Source organism: Natator depressus, chromosome 1 (genome assembly GCF_965152275.1).
Source record: "Natator depressus isolate rNatDep1 chromosome 1, rNatDep2.hap1, whole genome shotgun sequence".
Lineage (NCBI taxonomy): Eukaryota > Metazoa > Chordata > Testudines > Cheloniidae > Natator > Natator depressus.
This window is the reverse complement of record NC_134234.1, coordinates 332,653,935-332,669,761: the sequence shown is the minus strand read 5'-3', so window position 1 is coordinate 332,669,761 and position 15,827 is coordinate 332,653,935. Positions and strand designations below refer to the sequence as shown.

General features: G+C 46.5%; 1 protein-coding gene across 13 annotated transcripts in view; it reads right to left on the bottom strand.

The window, feature by feature from the left end:
• Window positions 1-15,827, bottom strand: part of FRMD4A (FERM domain containing 4A) — a 552,335-nt gene that overhangs the window by 54,022 nt on the left and 482,486 nt on the right. For all 13 annotated transcript variants that reach the window (XM_074942603.1, XM_074942600.1, XM_074942608.1 and 10 more), the window contains one exon: window positions 14,201-14,287. In XM_074942603.1, coding sequence (XP_074798704.1) covers window positions 14,201-14,287 — 87 coding nt within the window. The remainder of the gene's footprint in view (window positions 1-14,200; window positions 14,288-15,827) is intronic.

Below are 15,827 nucleotides of genomic sequence, written 5' to 3'. Positions count from 1 at the left end.
TTTGTAAATGTTTGGGAGGCGCTCACAGCGGGACACATCAATACCTGGATAAGCAGAAGCTCACAGCTTTCCAGTGTTTCTCCCACTGTTGACTTATGTGGATAAACAACAGATCCTTCCCTCAGTGCAAATGGGACTTTAAAGCCTCATCTGAGTGTCTGGCAGCAACTGCTCCCTAAGTATGTTCATATACAGTCACAGAACCAAACTGGCTAGAGACAGAAACGTGCGTCCAATTAAATCATCCAGGCCATCTTCCTTGACCAGTGCTGAACTGTTCCCTACCACCTATTCCCTTGATGCTTTCTCCAGTCCATTATTGAACAGCTCAAGCAAGGGGGCACGAGCCCATTTGCTATAGTTAAATTGCACTATATCTCTCATGTGATTAAGTCTAACCTGTACCATGCTGAATCACTGCACTGTGTTTCTATTTTCTCTACTTCCTTTTGGCTGTGCACAGAAAGAGACAAGTCTGGGTCCTTAGGAGGAAGAGGATGAAAGTGATGCTACAATCTGATTTTTAGGGTCTTTTCTTTGTGTAAAATGCTTGTTTCCTGAACTTGTACATATTTTTCCGTTGCTATGACTCTGCGCTCCTTTAAATTCCTAGATGCTATTCAGTCACCTCCCACTTAGGGCTCAGTGCTGATCTGAGAGGTTTCACCCTTCTGATAGGGAATGCAATATGCAAAAACCTTAATCCTCAGAACTTTCCTGTTGGCTGATCACATCCCCAGCAGGGGAAACTATGTCTAATTTCCTTCTTCAGCTGGACCCAATGTAATGTAACCAAGATGTTTCCTTCACTTGTTCCCCAGTTTATTATTGTTTCAAATCGATATTGGTTATTCAGTGACATATGCACAGGGTGTCATTAGCCTGACCTTTTAATGGAGAGCATAGCTTTAACCCCTCAAGAGCCATTTATCATGCTGCTGTTTAAATCTTCACAGGGGAAGGGGAAACAGTAAGAAACTGACCATGTGCTTAACATAATCATGCAGAAATCCAGTCATAACAGCCAGGACTATTTATTTTTCTCAATATGATTTTTGGGACAAGCATAAGTGGGTGCACTGACTTCACTTATGTGTTTGCCTGGTTTTACACTGTGACAGAATTTGGTTCATCCTTTAACTAGGTTATTTATAGGGTCAGATCCAATATTCATTGAAGTCAATGAAAAGACTCCCATTGACATCTGTGGAAGTTGGATTGGGCCCATAGTATACAGTAGGCTTGTGAAACTGACAGCCCTGGAGACTGAAAACCTGCATCTATCCATAAACTAGGTACTGCTGGGATCGAGGCCGCAACACCGCACCAATATAGCTCAGCAGGAGGGTCATTCTGAAACGTGAGAGGACAGATCAATTTCAATGCCCATTTAACCACGGGCATCACTCTTGAGACTGCCTGCAAGGGTGCCAATTAGTGGTTATTGTGGCAGTGGTTTCTCTGATATGGACACGTCCATTGGGAACTATGCGGAGGTCACCAGCCTGTTCCACCTAGCACAGCACTCAGCTGCTTTCAGATGGGAACAATTTTTGGTGAGTACTGAATGTAATGAGATCATCTAGTCTTCCAATGGATACGGAAGGAGGCTCACCAAGTCTGGCTTTTCAGCACAGCTTCAATTACGTGGTTAAAAGAGACAGAAAGAAAAGTGGCTACTAAAAAACACCCCCCCCCCCCCGAAAAGAAAACAATAACCTCCCCCCAAAAATCCAAACCAAAACACCACCCCCCCTCCACCCCCGTATTTATCCTAGTAAACTCTGACACACATTGGGACCTCTGGCTCATTGCTCCAAGACAAGCTGAAACAAAGCAATCAGCCAAATTTGCAAGATTGTGTGTAAACGTGTTTACCCTTTAAGAAGAAGCATTTGCATGGCAATAATAAATTCACTTCAGGCAGCATGTGCAGTTTAAACTGGCTAGTGCCTTATTAACTGGTCCATGCTCGGGGGTGGGGGTGGTGATTCTGGTAAGAAGCTGGGGTCGGAAATGGTACAATGCTTTTCTGCAAAAGTTGGCAGCTTGGAAAAGGAGCTGGGAGAGGGATTTCAATGGTCGCACAGCACGCCGTGGAGAGTTCAGGTGCAAGCTAGGAGATTTTCTCATCGGAAATTGTTCCAAGGAGCAGTCTAACTAGCCAGGCACCAGATGTTTGTGACTCGCAACAAAGAGCTGCAGTCAGAGCCTTTCAGTCTCCAGCCCCTTTTGTGAGAACATTTGTGGCTAGGGCTACTCCCTAATTAAGTTGAGCCTGGTGGAGAAGAGGCCCGGCGATCTGCATCCCTTTCAGCAATCTGAGTCTGAGCAAATCACTTGACTATGGGCCCGATCCTGGGGGAATCAAAGGGAGTTTTGAATGACTCGGGAGCGGAAGGCTGGCTTTACAGAATGAAAAGAATGCTGGACGTTCATGATACGGAAGGAAGGATGGTTTTTGCAGCTAACGCACAGGACTGGGCGAAAAGACAGGGGTTCCACTCCTGGCTCTTCTACACACTCTCTGTGTGGCCTTGAGTGATACACTAAAAGTCAAGCTTTCAGGAGTTTGGGCCCACATGGTGTGACAGACAGCGTGTGAGTCTGCTGAACATGTCCACACAATTCATCATGACGGTGCATGCAGCATAATTGCACACAGACACACAGTTATAGTTGCTGTGCATGCAACTGTGCATCCGGTGTTCTGAAAATCTGGCCCTTTGTGCTTCTGATTCCTCATCTGCATACTGGGGAGAATGCCTCCTTCCCAGGACTGTCATGAGGCTGAATTAGTTAGGCCTGAATGCTTGCCCGGCTCGGCTTCCTTTGTGCCACTCAGAATGGGAGAGGAAACCTCCTGCAAGTCCCCAGCTGGGGACTCCCCTGTGTCCTTGCAAGGGGAGGTCCCCAGCAGGTGTAGAGACATCATCTGGCTCCTATGCCTCCCTCCCTGCAGACCCCAGTAGAGGGTGTGTATTGGTGGTGGCAGGGCTAGTATGTGGAGCCCCATGCACTCTGGCAATCCCCAGGCAGATTACGGTCCTGAGGGAAACAGTCAGCTGACGCAGTTTAGAGCAGTCCCCAGATTGCTTCCCCTTGAGCCCAAGACTAGATGGTGAATCAGGAGTTCCCTGACAGCCCCTTAGCCCTGGGCACAGCAGAGAATCTGGACTTGACATTTGTAAAGCGTGTTGTGATCCTTTGATGGAAGACACTGTGCTCTCACAGTATTAATTACCTTGCGGTAGCCTCTATTAACTGCGGTGTCGAGACACAGCGGAGTTTGGATGGCACTGCTGTCATACCCAGTAAACACATGGCTAGAACTTCCCACGGCTGGGAAACCCCACTTCATTCTCAGGCAGTTAAAGTCACTGTCTGAAATCACAGCACTTGCGGGGAGCGATAATGCCCCCAGATGCACCGATTGCCATAACTGACTGCCTAATGACAGGGATCCACTCCACGTACTTCTGAACCACTCAGTTGAGTCTAGCTGAAAGCTTCAATGTCTTCTAAAGTCCTTTTAAAAACCGTGATGCAGAAGTGTAATTTGTCCTGGGGTGAAATTTTATGGCCTATGTTGTGAAGAAGGCCAGAGCAGAGGTTATCAATATGGTCACTTCTGGCCTTAAAAATTAATGGGTGAAATCCCGGCTCCAGTGAAGTCAATGGGAGTTTGGCACCTAAATACTTGTGAGGATCTGGGCCACAGTATCTAGCAAATGGGGCTCTGCTCCCAAAGGAAGGCTCTACATCCTACCAAGACACCAATCAATAATAAGTCTCTTGATGTGACAGTGATGGTCCTGGTTAGACGGGAATGAATAGAGAGATATTTTCCCTCTTCTTTTAAACCTCTTAAACCAGAAGCATCTTATTCCTGCACATAAATTCTCTCCTTGCCACTTGAACTCCCTTCCCCAAACTCTGACATGACTATACATTAGGGGTCTCCTTTTCAGAGCTGCTATGCACACACAACTCCCACTGGCTTCAAAGCATGCTCTATGGCCATCCCACCCTGAACGTGCCTGATCACCTCTGATTTCAAAGGCTAAGCAGGGTCGGGCCTGGTTAGTAGTTGGCGGGGAGCCCTCTCTTGGGAATACTAGATGCTGTAGCTCTGAAAATCAGGCCACGGGGAGTTGTAGGTCTGTGTTTTGGGTAGAGGAGGGGCTCACAGGGAATCCACTCGGCTTTAGTGCCAAACCACAAATGCCTGTGGAGGAAATCCTACCCCATGTCTCCACCCGAACTCCAAGGCTCTTGTCAAGGTTCCTTCCCCACTCTGAACTCTAGGGTACAGAGGTGGGGACCTGCATGAAAGACCCGCTAAGCTTATTCTTACCCAGCTTAGGTTAAAAAATTCCTGAAGGTACAAACTTTGCCTTGTCCTTGAACCCTATGCTGCCACCACCAAGCGTCTTAAACAAAGAACAGGGAAAGAGCCCACTTGGAGATGCCTTCCCCCCAAAATATCCCCCCAAGCCCTACACCCCCTTTCCTGGGGAAGGCTTGATAAAAATCCTCACCAATTTGCATAGGTGAACACAGACCCAAACCCTTGGATCTTAAGAACAACGAAAAATCAATCAGGATCTTAAAAGAAGAATTTTAATGAAAGAAAAAGTAAAAGAATCACCTCTGTAAAATCAGGATGGTAAATACCTTACAGGGTAATCAGATTCAAAACATAGAGAATTCCTCTAGGCAAAACCTTAAGTTAAAAAAAGACACAAAAACAGGAATATACATTCCATTCAGCACAGCTTATTTACCAGCCATTTAAACAAAAGGAAATCTAACGCATTTCTAGCTAGATTACTTACTAACTTAACAGAAGTTCTGAAGAGCATTCCTGACCTGGTCCTGGCAAAAGCATCACACAGACAGACATACCCTTTGTTTCCCCCCCTCCAGCTTTGAAAGTATCTTGTCTCCTCATTGGTCATTTTGGTCAGGTGCCAGTGAGGTTATCTTAGCTTCTTAACCCTTTACAGGTGAAAGGGTTTTGCCTCTGGCCAGGAGGGATTTTATAGTTCTGTACACAGAAAGGTGGTTACCCTTCCCTGTATATTTATGACAGCTCTGATGCCCCATTTCTTGTCAAAGTGCTTTTCATCTGTATCTTACTGAGGTTGATACTGTGCACCACAGAATCCTTTATGACGTGGTTATTCCATTTGTATATATGGCTACCCTTTAAGACCTGGATCCAGCAAAGCACATAAGCATGTGAGTATTCCTCTTTACTTCAGTGGGGTTGCTCATGTGCTTAAAGTTAACCATGTGGTTACGTGCTTCACTGGTTCAGTGCATCATAGGACAGCAATGCTCTGCTCTGTGTGAATGCTGAGCTCCTGGAGGATGTTATATTAACAGCTCTGGAGACTGAATCCCTGGAAACCCTTTATGCACAGATCAGGGGCACAGCACAGCTGGCTGGCAATGCCAGCTTCCCCAGTGTTCCAGCAATACGCCCCAGATTCTGAGCAGCTTTAGGATCTACTCATGTTCTGGATGATCTGGCTGTGCATTTGTTGAGGCTAGGACAAGTGGCTCTGGTTAGGCTGGGGTTAGCGAACACATTTTAGAGACCTTTTCCCTAGGCTAGACACATATTAACACATTTCACCTTGATTTAGCTGGTGGGAGGAGCCTAGGGTTAATTTTTTTTAGCTAATCAAGGTGAAGAACTGGGGTGACCAATCCATTAACACATTAACTAATCCTGACCTATACTCAACTTCTTTTCCTAATCCAGACAAACCCTAAAAGAGGGGCCAAGCTCTACTCTACTACTCAAACTAAACGTGATCGGAACCTTGTCACAGGGCTGAAAGGTTGGCTTTGCTTTTTGAACAGCTGTTCTCATGGAATTTCTGGCCAGATCAGGAGAAAGTCCTGGGTCTCTCCAGACAAAAACCCATTCTCAGGGGATTCCCAGCCTAAACTGAAGAGGTCATGACAGGAATTATTCTGACCTGGCTGCTCATAACTGAACTAAACAAGGGCAGCCAATGACACTGTGGCTGCCATCCTGATTATCACTACAAAAGGTTTTTTTTCTCCTGCTGACAATAGCCCACCTTAATTAATTGGTCTCATTACAGTTGGTATGGTAACACCCATTTTTTCATGTTCTCTGTGTATATATATCTTCCTCCTGTATTTTCCACTGCATGCATCCGATGAAATGGATTTTAGCCCATGAAAGCTTATGCCCAAATAAATTTGTTAGTCTCTAAGGTGCCACAAGTACTCCTTTTTTTTTCTTTTTTTTACTAACCTAGAGGGATCTTCCACCTACATTTTGGTGTGTGTGTGTGAGAGGTTTAATGTGTTGAAGAGGGTGGGTCTGGGATACGCCAAAAGGATAAAAAGAACGACATTGCCAGGAAAACCTGGCTTTACGCCTGGTCTGTCTCCTCTCTCCAACACTGAATGTTTTCAGAATTAAAACAAGCAATGAAAAATCTGGTGCACTTTACTAGGCAAAGCCTGCCATAGCTTGAAAATCAGACCATGCTATCGCCAAGCCCATCATCCAAAAAGCATAAAGGTTCAGCAATGGGAAAAGAAATAAGCACATCTAAGCACAAGAAGTCAGCAGGTAGCCCTTAATAGAGAGTTAAGAGCAATGAATAATTTACTAGAGTAATGCCACTGAGACTTTGCTAGCCTTTCAAAGCCATATTTCCTGAAAATGTTCCCTCCCACTCCTCCATCACTTGTATACTGGAAAATTTTAATTCCTTCTTGTAATATAAAGATGTTTGCAATGATCACAGGAAACACTGCTATTCCAAGAACAGACCAATTACCCACTGAAGCCAGTATCCTGTCTCTGAGATGCAGCCAGTGTTGGATGCTTTGGAGGAAAAGTACCTAACTGTGCAATGTTAGGGCTTGTCTCCACTTACTGGGGGATCGACGCGTGGCGATCGATCCACCAGGGGTCAATTTAGTGGGTCTACTGAAGACCCGCTAAATCGACTGCCGATCGCTCTCCTGTCGACTCCGGTAGTCCACCCAAACGAGAAGTATAAGGTAAGTCAATGGGAGAGTTTCTCCCGTCCACCCTGCATGGTGCAGACGCCACAGTAAGTTGACCTAAGATACATCAACTCCAGCTACATTATTCACGTAGCTGGAGTTGTGTAACTTAGGTCGACTTAGCCCTGTAGTGTAGACCTGCTCCTATACAGTGGAGAATTTTGCATATCCCATACCCCATAAGGTATAATATAGCCTGTCTCCAGAGAAATTTCCTCCTGACCTTCAAGAGCTAGAGGTTGAAGCATGACAGTTTACATCCCCTCCCAAACTCGTTTATTCTTTCAATATTCACTACAGTAAATATGGATGTTCTTTAATCCATATAAATGTCTAATTCTTTATTCAATCTTGCTTAGTTCTTGGCCTCAGTGACATAGATGAGATGACCTTTTCAGGTCCCTTCCCGCCCTATATTTCTATGATTCTGTATCATGTGGCAATAAGTTCCACAGTCTAACCAGACATTGAGTGAAACAGTGTTTTATTGTTTCAGAGTAGCAGCTGTGTTAGTCTGTATTCGCAAAAAGAAAAGGAGTACTTGTGGCACCTTAGGAGTACTTGTGGCATTCAGTGGAAATGCATCCGATGAAGTGAGCTGTAGCTCACGAAAGCTTATGCTCAAATAAATTTGTTAGTCTCTATAGTGTTTTATTGTATCTATTTAGAATTTGCCACCTTTCAGTTCCATTGACTGTCCCCTAGTTCTTGTATCTTGAGACAGAGTAAACAGAAGCTCCTTATCTGCCTTCGCATACCATTCAGTATTTTGTATACTTTTAGCAGTATTTTACACTTTGTGTTTGTTTATTCTGAGGGTCTGTCATTCCATCACTACAGGAAACTCAAGTTTTACCACTTAGTCAATGAACCTACCAACTTGACAATGCCTCTTTATGCCCTAAAGCAAAGAGGATCTCTATTTGTTCTGCAGTAAAAGAGCTCTTAATTAGGCTGTTGTTCCACGCCTGTTAATATCCCATTTTCCATCTGGATCTAGGGAAGTTCACTCTGCTTCTTGCTGTTCAGATAAGGCCAAGTGAGATCACACAGCAGGGTTGCTCCTTCTAAACAAAGTCTATTTATTGATTACTAGGATCATACTCTCAGTACACAGGCTATTTCTCTCTTAGGATACTGGCCAAACTTGACTATTTTGTGACATTCAGAACTACTGATTTCACATTTGCTATATGCTGTTAGGCACTAGGGATCAAATTCTGTTCTCAGTTACACTCGTGTAAATGTAGAATAAGTCTGTTGCAGTTACTCTGGATTTGCACTGGTACTACTGGTATCAGAATTTGACCCAGTGTGGGGAAAAATCCAGTAAAATACAGAGAGCTTTGTGGATACCATGTGCCAGGAAATGGCAATATTTTGGCAAAATATCTTATTGCTCGACTTCAGAGAACGGACACAACTGGAAACGCTTTTCTGGCTGTCACAAGGAGAAGCTTTGTGCCACTACAAACTCAGCTGGGGCTTGGAGAGTTTCCTTTGCGATACTCCACATCTCTACCTTTTATTCTGTCCTCAGCGTCCTTCAAAGCCTCTTTCGCAACTACATTCCCTCTGGTTGAAGAAAGATTTTGGAGCACGGGGAAGTGGACACATCCAGTGTTTTGTTGCCAGAGACTATCGAGCTAATCCAGAATAGTGCTGTCTCCCATTTAGCTGCAGCAAAGCTACACAAAGTACATGTCATTCCTTCAAGGCCACTCTGTTTCCAGCTAGCAGTGTCTGTTATTGGGCCATATGGAAATACTTTGGCTGACTTTGTTAATCATTCACTCCCAAGCCTTTTCTGAGTTAATTGTTTGCTAAAACTATTAAAATGTATGTATTGAAGGACGCCTTTGGACTCTTAAAACAGTGGGAGCATCTCACCAGAACCACAGAGAGATGCCTATTGCTACTACAGTCACTCAAGCATGCACTATTCATTATCATATAGCCACAGGCTACGCACTTCTGCTTGATCAAATGCCGTTGGGAGTTCTTAGAACACACTGGAGATACAGCTGACTAAACTGAGCAAATGCCACTCACAGACACGACGGTTTCCAAGTGGCGCTGTGGTTACCACGCTCTTCATATTCCAACTGCTATTCAACTTCAGAAAAATGCATAAAATGAAGAACCCCTTCCTCATAACTGGTATAAGTCACTGTAGCTCCACGGACTCCAACACAACTAGGCTAATTTATACCAGCTGAAGAACTGGCTCAAAATATTTTCTTAGTTCTATCATGAATTCAATGCCAGGGAAAAGTGCCAGCCTATTTAAATCCTGGGATGGTGGGCGAGGCCCATCCAAGCAATGAAAGACCCGCCCCCTCAGAAGAGGGAGGAGCCAAAGGACCTAAAATGGGTGACAAGAAATGAACCAGCAGGGACAGGGGTGCATGCAACGCTGGAGACCGAAGTCTTCTGTTTACACATGGAACAGGTACAGCATTGGTTTTGGAAGCGGAAGCTTGTCCAGAGCTGGAAGAACAACCTTAAGATGTGACAAGAGCATGAAATTTCCATGTCTATTGTGCTCTTGCCCTCTCTGCTGGAAATGCAAACAAGGGTACCAATTAGGGATAATAGCAGTGAGGGTGGTTGTGATGTAAACACGTGTCAATCAGGAACTGTCTGAGATTATGACATTCACTTCATGCAGATCACTCAACAGTCATCAGGTAACGATTTTCAGTCCTTGCAGACCAGATCTGCATTTGAGCATGTAATTGGGAAGAGCATGGGAACTGGAGCATTGCCAGGAGTGGTGGCAGTGCCCTAAAAGCGGGGGGACCACAGGCAGCCGAATTGTGGCCCCGTCCCCATGCCATGCCACCCCCAAGGCCCCACCCCACCCCTTCTCCCCGAACCCCCACCCTCATGCCGTACATTCCCCCCCGAGGCCCCGGCCTTGCACTGCCCCTTTTCCCCAAGGCCCCTCCCTTGCACCGCCCCTTCCCCAAAGATGCTGCCCCAGCACCACCTCTTCCCCTGAGGCCCCACCCCCCTGAGGCCCTCACCCCATCGCTCACCCATACTTGTTCTGGAGCTCTTGGACATTGCCGGTGCTTTCTGGAGCTCCTGGACATTGCCGGTGCTTAATTTGTGCCAGGGCTTGCCAAGGCTGAGCCCCGGCACCTCTGGGCTTGGCAGTTCAGAGCCCCGGCACCTCTGTGCTTGGCAGTTCAGAGCTCCGGCACCTCTGGGGTTGCCACGTCAGTTATGAAAGTAAAAACATGGCTTGAGCCCCAGCACTTATTTCATTACAAATGAAGCACTGCCCATTGCCAACCCTCCAAGCCAACTACTTACTCCAAATGTCAGTCAGAAAAACAGAGCGGGGTGGGAGAAAGAAGAAGATTCAGAGAGAATGCTAGTGTAACTGCACTTTGGCATTTCCAGTGATTCAAAGCATAAACAGGAGGGGTTTAAAAGCACAGCCATATAGTCATATGCAGCTCCATAATGCACTAAGAGCTGCATTCCTATTGTAACATCCCTGCACCCCTCCCCACCCCGCACCCTAATCCATTTGATACTCTGGGCCAGAGACTGAGCTCTGTTGCAACCCCAGTGATGTCAATGGAGTTACTCCAGATTTAAAATCGTGCAAATGATATCATCCTCTGCATGAATTTCCCTCTCTGACATCATCAGACCTGCTGACAAACCTAGTTAGGATTCCACAGACATCTCACCGATGTACCCCAGCCATTCACTAGAAAGCTGGTTTTGACTGAATGCTAACGGACTCACATGAGATCGGCTAGCGAGTGTGGATTACAGTTCCACTTGCACACACAATAAGCATGGAAAACTCTCGCAGGTGACATAATAGGAAACCATTACAGTCTCTCTTATACGACGAGCGAGGTTTTTATTTGCATTTAATACACATTTCTTGGTTTCAGCTGGTTCCTCGCCACAATTTGCTGCCTGTGCATTTTCCGGAGAGATTTTTTTTCCCCATTGCAATTTTTCAATTTGTTCTTGGTCTTGGCATCACAGAGAAACTGAATGAGAAAGATCAAAAAAGCCATAAAGCTGCAGCCTTTCCTCCCTACATACTTTGCTTTACATTTACAGCTTCTCTGCAAAAAGTCCTACAAAGTGTTTCCCCCACTCCTCCTGCACTTGGAAAGCTTGAGACACCTTCTGCTCGCATGGAGAGGTGAATCAGATACCACAAGAGACTCCCAGGTGCCATGGTGGTGGGTGCAATGTGAAAAACCTAACTAGGCAGAACAAAAGTTGTGCCACATTGAATCAACAGGGGTCGCTCTAACCAGAGAGGTTTTCTGGCTTGGGCTTTTTACTGTGCCAGGGAAAGAGAGCTTTAAATAGCATTTGGGGATCCACAGTGCATCCTTGACCCACCTAACTCATGCCTTCCTCCTGCCACGCTGCTCATATTAGGGGCAACACTAGCTGTCTGCATTTCCCCCAGTGGATGGGGTTTGCAAGCACTTTGCAACTCAACAGCACTGAGGAGGGTGACCAGATGTCCCGATTTTATAGGGACAGTCTCGATATTTGGGGCATTGTCTTATATAGGTGCCTATTACCCTGCACCCCCATCCCGATTTTTCACGCTTGCTCTCTGGTCACCCGAACTCTGGGTTACATCTGACAGACTCCACCGAGGAATCATCTAGCCTGCCCATTCCAGACCCCAAGATTTGTGATCCCTCCCACTAAGCCACAGAACTTCCCCCTCATGTTTCTAAGTCAGGCGGTATTACTGTCATGGTCATCATGGCTTTCACACAACACACAAAACTGCCCATTTGCCAAAGTAAAAACAACAATCTCAGCAAAAGCAATGCAAACTCCAAACTCTCGGCCAGTTTTCCTTGCTTACTGCCACTGCTCCGAGGAAAGGCTGGGAGGTACATGTGACCCAGCTTGCTGCCGTAGGGACGAGAGGGCAGGAGGCAAGAAGGGTGAGGGCCATGGCTGTAGCCAGCGCTAGCCTACTTTGGGGCTGAGCAGGCAGACAAGACCACTCAGAGCAGCAGCAGGGAGAGAAGGGAAGACAAAACATGAGAGAACGAAGGCCTGACTCTCCCAAAGAGAACAAAAAGAAAAGAAGTACTTGTGGCACCTTAGAGACTAACAAATTAACAAACTAGTGCCACAAGTCCTCCTTTTCTTTTTGCGAATACAGACTAACACGGCTGCTACTCTGAAACCAAAGAGAACAGCACTGTTGCCTCAAGGCGCCAGGGTGTAGTCTCCTTTCTCTTGGATTCCTCAGGTTGATTCTCCCTCTCTATCATCCTTGCTTTTGCTTCAATCCTATCATAGGAAGCAGGCTGTGGCAGGGAGGTGCCCTGGATGAGCAATTTCTGCGGCTGACCTTGACCTTTGAAAGCAGATTCTAAGGACATGTCTCTGTTGGGGGTTTGGCACGGATGTAGCTGTGTGAGTGCAAACCCCCTAGTGTAGACGCACTGTAAACCGTCACTTGCATGAATGTGGCTTAATCTGCACGTAACGATTTACCCCAGTGCAATGCATCTGCACTAGGAGTTCATAGGTGCATCTTTGGTGGCGTGGTCACTCCCTGTGTAAAACCCCCCAACTGAGACAAGGGCTTGGTTAACTAATATATATTCTGATCTCCGCAGCATGAGTTCTGTTTTCCCACCGTGGACAACATTTCAGTTTATCATAACTAAAGAACTACTTGTGGTCATCACCTACAAACTAATTTGCACGAAGAGGAGGAAGGTTGATTCTGCTGAAGCAGACTGCATGGACAAATGGGTGACTGAGAAATAGCCATTTGGCACAGAAACAACGCAGTAAGAAATGCAGAGCTCTTAATTTAGTGGAAGCATTTACATCTGCTAATGTGCTATTCAGTGTTCTGGGAGCTCAGCAGTGCATTGCCCCCTGGAAGCCAGGCTAGAATCTGCCCCCTTCTGATAGCTCACTGGTTCCCAGGTTGGAGGAATATTATTAGCTGATGTTGCGGGCCAGTCTGCGGAGCAGTGCTGAAAGGTGTTCCTTTCTGCATTAGGTTGCACTGCTAAGGAATAAAGGCTGGGGGCATAACACCAGAAAATGGGAGTCTATATCGGAGAATGAGCTCAGGTGACCCAAACATTCCTTCCGAAGAAGTTCCAGGATGTTTAAGCTGATTTTATTAAAATTTCTTTGCCTAAATTATCAATGTGACTAGTCATTTTGGGTGCCCCCAGCTTTGGGTGTCCAATTTGACACACCTCAGTGGGGCCTGATTTTCAGCAAGCGCTGAGCACCTCTTCCCTCCAAACCAGTCCCCTCTAAGGTGTCTCAAGTTAGGCACTCAAAGAGGAGGTGCCCAGCTTGGCTCGTCACTTTTGAAAATGTAGGCCAAGCTTGTGCTTTAGAATAAAGCTGCTTGCAGGTAATGCCTTGACTTGTGGGGTTTTTCACAGCAGAGTTCCCTAACAAGTGACAGCGCAATTGGGAATGCTTTCCTTCCCTTTCTTCAGGTGTGTGACGAAGCATTTTTACCATTGTTTGATTGATACGGGCCCTTAACCATTAAAGGCTCCCTTAAATTTGCCATTTTGCTCCCTGAAACATGATGCTTTTTGTCCTGAGGGGGAGAAACAAAACCCAAAACTCTACCAACCCCTTCCACTCTCACCCTTATTTATATGTCTCCAGCTCTCTTTACTTCTCTGATCATTTATGGCCTGAGCCAAAGTGCCACCAGATCAGGTCCTTAGGGATGACTCCTGTGAACTACTGAGCATCCTCAACTCCAACTGAAGCCAATGGGGTTGAAGGTGCTCAGCATCTTGCAGGATCAGGCCATATGTTCCCACTTACGATGCTTTTGGAGGAACTGGGCCAAGCCAAGATGAATACAATATCTTAAGCTGCAGTATTTAACAGTGCTCAATTTTTCCCAGCACTACAGCACTTCAATAAAGTAGGGGTGAGTTCTGCACATCAACTTTCTGTAGACACTCAGGCAGTGTTGGGAGAAACTCCTTATATCCTCCCCCACCATCCTTATACATCAGTGATATGACTCAGTGCCAGTGTTCAGCACCTTTTATGCTGCCCCTCAATCCATAACACGAGAGGCGAGCACATCTCTTAGCAGCCTGGGAAAGAAGACACTTACCTTTCTTGGTTTCACTTTGTCATGGTAGTCGTACTGAAAAATGCCCTTGTAGCTAAGTCCTAACCACCAAGGAATTCCCTGCTTGTCCTAGGAGATAAAATAGAGGGAATGACATTGTATGGGAGGGGGATGCTCCGGACACTCCCTGGCAGGAGCTGCGGAAGCTACCTCAAAGTGTGGGGGGGGCCACTGGGGCCCAAACCCTGGCCCCACCCCCACACCGCCCCTTCCTCACAGGCCCCACCTCCATGTCGTCCCTTCTCCCCAGGTCCCCATCCTTGTACTGCCCCTTCCCCTAAGACTCCGCCCCAACGCTGCCTCTTCCCCCAAGGCTCCAACCCCATGCCACCTCTTCCCCCCCAAGACCTCGTCCCCACTCACCTCTTCCCTTCAAGACCCCAACCCTGCTCGCTCCTCTCTGCTCCCTCTCTCCCGTTGCTCGCCCTTACAGCTGGTAAAAGGTGGGGGGGCTGTGGCCCCCTGGTCCCCTCTGTTCAGGTGCCCCTGCTCCCTGGCCCAATATTCAAGGGAAGGATTTCTCTGTGTGTGAAAGGGATCATCCCATACCATGCCAGAGGATCCGTGGGTCACAAAGAGCCTATGAACATGGAGAAGATCCCTGGCACTTTTATCTTGGGCATATAATAGCTTATGGAATGCACCAAATCGCATCAAATTACTAAAAAAACATCCCCATGGAAGGATCTCCTTGGGTCCCCCTTGCAATGATTCATCCTCTCTGCTGCCCCCCTTCCTGCAAATGTCTCAGTCTGAACACTGCTCTGTCTGGCCTTGGAGAGTGGAGGGGGTGAAACGCAATAGCCCAGCTGACTTGGATTATGTGTGGGAACCCTGACATCAGTCGATAAAATGCAGCGCTAATGGGATCCGATGGCTACCAAGCGATAAGGTCTGACAGACTTGGACTCAAATGCTTTCCATCTGAGTATGCCAGAAAACTATTTTATGGAGTAATGAGTGATATTTGATACAAGCTCCGTTTAGATTTAGTGAACTGCAACCCTCAGTGAAACGATTCCAATTTGCCAAGATGCTGAAGAAGGGCAGGGGGAAAAAATAGCAAAAACAAAAAACAAATTATGCGGCAAGGTGGAAGATGACTATACTAAGCAGCAGCACGGGAATCACGCCTCCTAACTGCAGTGTAGCCGTACCCTAGGTCTGATTCACAGGCCACCCAGTGTAATAGTTGCTAGCTGACAACTGACACACACTCACCAATTGAGAGGAGTTCACTGGAACAACCCTCAGTAGTAAGCACTGTGCACAGCAGCAAGCATTTGCAGGTTTGGGCACCAAAACCCAAATCATTCCCTGCAACTTCCACCCACTGAAGTCAATGGAAGCTGGGTGTGCAGGAGACCCTGCCCTGTGACAAGGGATGGGCAAACCATTTCAGGTCAGCAAGATGGAGCCAACAGATTCCTACTATCTGACTTGTGGCTGCCCTTCTCTGAATACAGGGCGTGGGGAGAGGGACGGGCCAGGGAGATCATATTTAGGGTATTTATTGTCAAATTGTATCTATTGTATCATAAGTGTGCAAGAGACTTTGTAGATGTACAAGAAAGTAATGTCCTTGTGCCTAAAACCAGGTAGGTCAGTA